The sequence below is a fragment of the Musca vetustissima genome, unplaced genomic scaffold (assembly GCF_032173495.1).
Source record: "Musca vetustissima isolate MV318-11 ecotype Yass unplaced genomic scaffold, APGP_CSIRO_Mvet_v1 utg7742, whole genome shotgun sequence".
Lineage (NCBI taxonomy): Eukaryota > Metazoa > Arthropoda > Insecta > Diptera > Muscidae > Musca > Musca vetustissima.
Genome location: NW_026881582.1, coordinates 47,557 through 54,930, shown reverse-complemented (window position 1 = coordinate 54,930; position 7,374 = coordinate 47,557). Strand labels below are relative to the sequence as shown.

The 7,374-nt window shown below is 33.4% G+C and overlaps 1 protein-coding gene across 1 annotated transcript; it reads right to left on the bottom strand.

The window, feature by feature from the left end:
• Positions 1-1,385: 1,385 nt before the first annotated feature.
• Positions 1,386-6,158, bottom strand: LOC133327499 (uncharacterized). The gene is made up of 3 exons (XM_061536016.1): positions 5,862-6,158; positions 2,314-2,597; positions 1,386-2,252 (listed from the first exon to the last, which is right to left on the bottom strand). The coding sequence occupies exons 1-3, from the start codon at positions 6,046-6,048 to the stop codon at positions 1,395-1,397; spliced, it is 1,329 nt and encodes a 442-aa protein (XP_061392000.1). The 5' UTR covers positions 6,049-6,158; the 3' UTR covers positions 1,386-1,394.
• Positions 6,159-7,374: the final 1,216 nt, after the last annotated feature.

Below are 7,374 nucleotides of genomic sequence, written 5' to 3'. Positions count from 1 at the left end.
AACCCAAGGCCTTTATAAGGTCGGCCAGTAAGCACAGGTGAGTATAAAGTTTGCTGTCAAATCATATTTTGAAACCTATACATACATACAAAATTATGTTAGACGTCAAAACGAAATTATTAACATTTTTCAACATTCAATTAAATTTTAATTTATATCGTCTTTGTGAAATCGTACAATTATTTCAAGAGTTTAAAGAATATTTTCAAGTAAATTATCCTACAAATTATAGATTGTTTTGTGTTTTGGCTGTGTTTTTCATTTAAGGGAACCCCCCCCCCCCCCCCACCCTTTCTCGATTTTAATTTTTCAAGATTTTCAATGGGCTGGCAAATCAATACCAATGCTTGTTAAGGTTTGTAACTTTGCACATATATAATTGAAGATTTAAAAGAGAAGAAAAATCATTTACAAAAAATTTTTGTTACTGTTTTTTGAAATTAAAGAAAAGTCCTTATTTTTGATGGCGGGCATGATAACTCCTCACTGGAACATCGGAATCCGAAAAATCCAATGGTGTTAGAAAGAGTACATGTCTGCCTCTCGTATGAACTAGGATTATTGACTTCGCTCTAAAATTAACAAAATGGAGGACCTTTGAAAAAATATTTTTGGAAAATCGCCGATTTTTTACCAAAAACCAGTTAAAAAATAAGGAAGATCTTCACCGATTGGCTTTATCCTAGTTCATACGATAGCTATACACTATTCACAAAAAAATGTTTAGAGAAAAACACGTTTAAGTTTGAGAAGCCCTTCAGCCGTCACTTGATGCTGACACAATAAATCGGCTATATCTTCAAGAGTTCTTGAGATTTTCACTTGAAATTTTGTAGGAACATTCCCCGAGAATGGGGGGGGGGGGTCCCCTTATAGGCAAAACAATTAGATTTCGCTTTGGCAAAAATAATTGACATTAAACTTAAGTTTTCTCTATGAATTTATTTATTTATATATTCATTCAGTAATAAGGAAGCCTTCACGGCCAATATTATATTACAAGTTCAATATATGACTAAGAATAATTCAATATTAACAATAAATTCAATGTTTATACATTTATTATTTACATATTTATAATGAACCAAATACTCACTGATCCCCACCATAAAAAGTAAACGAAAATAATATACAAACTAAAAAACTAAGAAGGTCGTGCCAGTAATAGATTCTTCAAAATTTGACCTAACTTAGTTAAGAAAACGCATGAATTTCAGGCGGATAACATTATTGGAGTGCGAGAAAATCCTCAAGTCATAAGGTAAGCTGTTCCAAATCCGCTTATTTCGCTTACTAGCCGATCTTATATAGGCCTTGGATTAACCAACCCATCAGTGTTGTCATATTTTTATGTTATTTATTAAACCGACAATATCCTAGTCGTCAATATGAGATTAATTTAAGTATCCATTCTGATAAAATTCTAAAGCCAAGTCCCTCAACCGGGAATGATATTCTGGCGTTAATTTCTGTGTACACTTGATTTCCTTGGCGCTGCTATTCATTTCACTGATCGCATCTAGATTTGGTATATTGTCAGGGTCAAAGGTAACTGCTGGCAGTATCCACATGCAAATTGCCAATCCATACAGCACATGCTTGTAGTATTCGTTGGTAATATTTGGCAGTGAATAGATATCACGAAGTGAATCGAGGTCGGGGCTGGGTTCTGTGAATTGTTCTCCGAGGTTCGACGACAATGCCAACGAATATGTTTCGAGTAAATGTTTCGTGTGCATATCTCTCAAGTCTCGCTTTGTGCTGGTATAAATGAAATGTAATATGTCGAATACCGGCGATGCGTATCGCATGGCTTGCAGGTCGAAAAATTTAACTTTACAAGGTATTGGATTTTCAGCGTTATGTCGACTGTTTACATCGCCAGCTATACTACTATCGTTTAAACCTCTTGAAGAGTTTGTCGTTGTAAACATTATGTTATTCATCCACAGATCGCCATGACACATTACGCTCATGTGTTCCGAAGGATTTGTAATGTAGCTCTGAATTTTGGTGAAGAGCTTGTACTGAAGCTTTTCAATTAATCGGATAGGCTCTGTCAGACAACCATCCACATTCGATGATCGCAAACTATTCAGCGACTCCTGTATGGATGTCTCCAATATATTCTTGTAGAATTCTTCAGCTTCCTTACAATACACGATCTCGCATACCTGTTTGCACTTATCACGAAACATTGCATTGTCTAATCGTTGCGCTGCTATCGAAGCCGCGTGAAACTTTGCCAATTGCTAAAATTAAAAAAGAAGAACAGACAATAACTTCGAGCATCAGTGCAACTACTCACCTTACCTTCATGACTAATTCGCAAAAATTCAAATCCAATCCGGTCAGTCGATTTTGCATACGATAACCGATTTCCTTCAGATCCTCTAAAACTATTATTTCGCCGACATCGTCGTGTCCAGCATAGAAACATTTCGGAAATACACTTTCAGACATATATCGATCCAGAAGTGGTATCACATGATTGTAAGCCATAATTTCATTACAGAATGCTTCATCACAGCGATAAAGCTGACGTCGCGATAAGCTAGGTATTTGTCGCTTTATAATTACAGACATGAAGTCAGGATCTGAAATTGAAAATAAACATTAATAGAACATTTACATTGTACTGGGTTTAGTAAATCCAGTGGATTAAATCCACAACATCGTCAAAAACGCTGTTAACCCTGAAGAAAAGTTGTAATGTAGATGCCGTTTAAGCACTGTATGTATCAATACAATTGATACCAATATAAAAGTCGGGAGCTATTATTATATATTTAGAAAACAGAAAATGCAAGATTTAATTTGAATTAATATTTACCCCTGACAGACGAGAGTTTCTGCATTTACGAAACAGTTTTTTGCTTCAAAACAATTGTTTGTCTGTGTGTAGGATGAACATTTTTTACATTTGTTTCGATATTTTTCGGGATTACATCTTTAGGAAATAGATACATGACATAAAGGAGAAATAGCAACGATAATCTTAGCAAAACAGCTCCCAATTTAAAAAAATGGTTGAAATTTGCCTTCATTTCTTTTTTTATTTTCATAAATATAAATAAATTTGACAAGAAACAATTAATTTTCGACAGCATTGCCATATTGAAATTGCCTAATTCAGTATAAATTCAGTTTGATTTTGTGCATTAACAACACATAAAATGAGGATAATGTACAAGTTAATTTGAATTAAGGCTGTTAATACAAATTAAGGCTGTCGTCTGTCTAGGCTATAAGCTTAACAAATTTTGTTTCGCTTTGTATAGCAAAATAATAAATACCAAAATTACTTTAAGAAGTCTAGTTTATGATGGCAACCCTTTTTAATTTGGAACTCATCTATGTCTTGATTTAGATTGGGCGAGTTTACTTGCGGCAATTCTTGTCGTTCTATTTTGAACTTGCTTCATGCGTCTATACAAGGCAATTCGGTTTCCAAAATATTTTTCTATTTGTTGCTTTTTCACATTTAAATATATATAAAATGTCAACAAATACGAAATACACAAAATGAATTGCCAGAAAATTGTCAGTACAAGCAATTTTTTTTCATTTCTATTCCCCTTGCCCCTCTCTCCTACAAACAAAGACTTGCCGCAAGTAAACTCGCCTAATCTAAATCATGACTATCAATTTTAAATAATATGAAAAATAAATTCCATAAAATTGTATGTATGTATGTCGATTGGAATATTTTCAATAAATTAAACCAAATATATTTTTTAAAGCTGATCATTGCTCTCAAGATTTAACAATGGTTGTTACATCTTATATTTATAAGTTTTAGAGGCGGGGAACTTCAAATATAAATGATTTGGCAATTTTTGCCACTGAACACATGATATGCGTACATTTCGAAAGAAGATATTTTCATTTAAATTTTGAAAGCTGAATACTGTCAAAGGCAAATTTATGAACAAATTGGAAACATATGACTGCATGATACTACCTGGTATAATTATGCCATGGGATTCTTATTGGGTGTCAAATCTTCCTACCGAAAATTAAAAATGACGGCCCATATTTTGATCTAGCTCCCATATAACGGTTCCTGTCCATTTACGGCATATTGAACTTTACCTCTTTAAAAACTGGAGGAGGATCCTCCTCCAGCTAGTCCACTTTCTATTAGAATATAATGTATAGGACCATACACTGTATGAGCGAGATCTTATATTTTTCGTTTAGTTCGATAAAACTCGTGGCAAGTTAACGTAACACAGCGCCATTTTGTAATTTTTTAAGCCCGTAGGCGTGATTAACTCTTTTAATGCGTCTTTCTTGTGAGCCGTCCGAAGACGAACTGATATTTACTGTTTAAGCCGCATTTTCTTAACAAAATTGCTGTACTTTGGCATTATGGGTTCTTGGAGACTGAAAAACATATTCACAGAATATATTCAATATAAGCACATGTTTACAAATATTCCTCATTTATTCCGCGATATTTTGAAGCTTTTAGTTGCATTGTCCCACCGAAGTGATTATAATTTGGTATTCCATATTATCGTAAGGTGAAAGCATCTTTACAAAAGTTAAAAACTCCGCTTTTTACTCGAATTTTATGGGCATGTTCAAAGGTGCCCCACCCGTGGCATTTTACGGAAATGTATAATAACTTTTTTGTAATAAATATATATGAAAGAAATTACATTAGTTATGTTTATTGGAATGCAAAAAATTTGTTTCACGAATGAAGATTGCCATATACAAAATGTGGTAGCGGGTCAGAAAAAAATTTAAACCAAGATTTTATGAGCGCTGTTCAAAGGTGCCCCCTCTCTCCTATATGTTATTCTTATATATTCTTCTAAACTAAGAGGCCAATCATCTATTTTAACAGGCTGTCTTCTATAAAATATATGTCTTCTATATGTCATTTATTTCAATAATCTGTCATGGTCAATATTTATTTTAGTGAAGTCGTATAGAAGATGTCTTGTGCTTATTGAACTCTAATAATGTTTAGAAATTTTCTTATAGTCAACATTATGACTACGTGGTTGTTCCATAGGAGACATTTAGATTTTCAGTTTCGTGACACTATTGGTTGGTTTCGGAGCCTACAAGAATCTTATATTAATCGAATTTTCTACTCTGAGAGCAATTTTTAAATGTTTCCCTTTTACTAGATTTACATAAAAAAGGACTGGAACAGACCAAACATTGCAATAAATTTTTAAATTTCGTTACTTTCTAACTACTTACATAATTTAATAATTAAATTAAGCCTTATGTATGTTTTAATATAAATTATAAAAGAGTGGTAAAGTTTTTCGAAAAACTATTTCGATTAGTTCAAGATTCTTGCAGGTTCGTGAATATATCAGTATACATATATTTGTATTATTATTTATTGCAAGCGTACATACATATATTTTTCTGTAACAAATGTTAAATCCAAGTAAATAATGTATTTTATTATTGATGTCATCTATTTTCATTTTCAAATTCTGGTCATCTAATCTAAACACTGGTAGCTTCATGCTAAAACCATATTTTTTTATTAACTAATTCTAAATAAAATATTTAATATTGTTTATAGTTAATTCTCAATAAGATATTTAGGTTTTCAAATTAAATGTTTGATTTTAAATAAAATATCTCTGAGGTTATCTGGGTTAACTACTGAATGTAAAAATCAATAGATTGATTTTGTGTAGGATACCAAATAGTCCGATTATATCGCTTTGGGTTTTCAACACGAACAGATTTGTCTGTTTAACCAATAGAACGATTTCATGAAGAGTAATTATATCCGAAATATTTTTCATTGCTATGTAAATATTATGTTGACAACAACAATATTTCTCTAGGTTAGTATATCAAAAGGTAGTTACGAATACCTTTGTAATTATTGCTGTTACGATGACCTCGGATTTGAATGCGTTTCACAACTGACATGTAATTGTCACCGGAACTACTGCCGGCACTGCACTTGATGTGTTGTATGTTGAAGGACACAATGTTATTCGCTTTGAATAGCTTTCGGAGATTGTCGACATTTTCCTCGTATTCATTTTCGCAGGCCATTGTTGTTGAACTTGATTTCGAACAGCTGTTAGCCTTCGCATAACCTTACATTTGGAAAAGTTAACCGTTACACGAATACAAACAAAACATTCACTTCAACTGTTGTCGCACTTTCGCTGTGTCTGGAACATAAACCTCAGATCCGTTCGTATTGGTATCTCGATACAAATAAATTCACATTCACTTTTGGGGCAATTCGAATTGCACAGTTTTCAGGGGTAAATAAACGCATTACATTGTTATTGTTCTATTTTTTAGTGTTTTCCACACATACACACTCGCACACTTAAATTGCATCATATGCATGTAGGTGGGGTAGAGTCTGTCTGTTCGAATCGAAAGTAAAATCGATAGTGCACTCTTTTATTTTAATAACAATTACAACAATTTTCTTATTGTGAGTCAGTGACGTATGTATGTTTATTGCGGCTTGTTGTTACTTAGCCACACGAAACGTGAAGCGCCAAGAAGAAATTCCCACTGCGAAAACTATGAACACATTTTGCTTTTACCAAAGCCAATAGACAACTAAAAATGAGCGATATCTAGAATACTAGTATGGCAGTGCAAATGTCTCACATGCATACGCAAAAACAAAGCCGAAATAATAAAAAACAGCAGCACACACACAAAACAGAACAGCATAGGCATCGAAAAGTTTTCTGTTTCCACTTAGAAGTGCATTTATGAGAACATACACATTTGATGGTGTTGTTCTTAGTTGGCTGAAATTTACGCTATATGCCTGGTACAATCATACATGCAATTATGAGCTGATTAGCCGACCTCTTAAATGTAAATAATAAAGTCGCATTTTTTTCAATTCAATTTCAATTTTTTCATGCTTAATTCAGTAATGCATTTTTCAAATTGTTCACACCTCAGTAAATGAGCATATAATACTATATACAGTAATTATCTTTATTTGTACGATATGTAGGGTGGCTGTCATACAAATTGTAGCCATTTGGACAGCGCCCCCACATACATTTCAGTTGCGTATCTTATGCGACTATGATGACGTTTGTGTCTACGTCTAATATTTGTGGTGGCGATAAAAGTGACTGAGACGTTGCACTTGAAATACTAAACTTATCCTTGGAAGTCACTTCAAGTAATGTGTGAGCAAGTGTTAGTGAGTGTATGTGTTACACATGTGCAAACAATTGACTCATCGTCAACCACGAGCGAATTTCACAGTTATATACGAACGTGTTCGGGACGTTCGAACATGATTCGAACAAGAAAACCAGCCAACCTACATACACTAATACGTTGTCAGTTACATATATACATACTTATGTGAATTGCACTTGGCTTACTTAT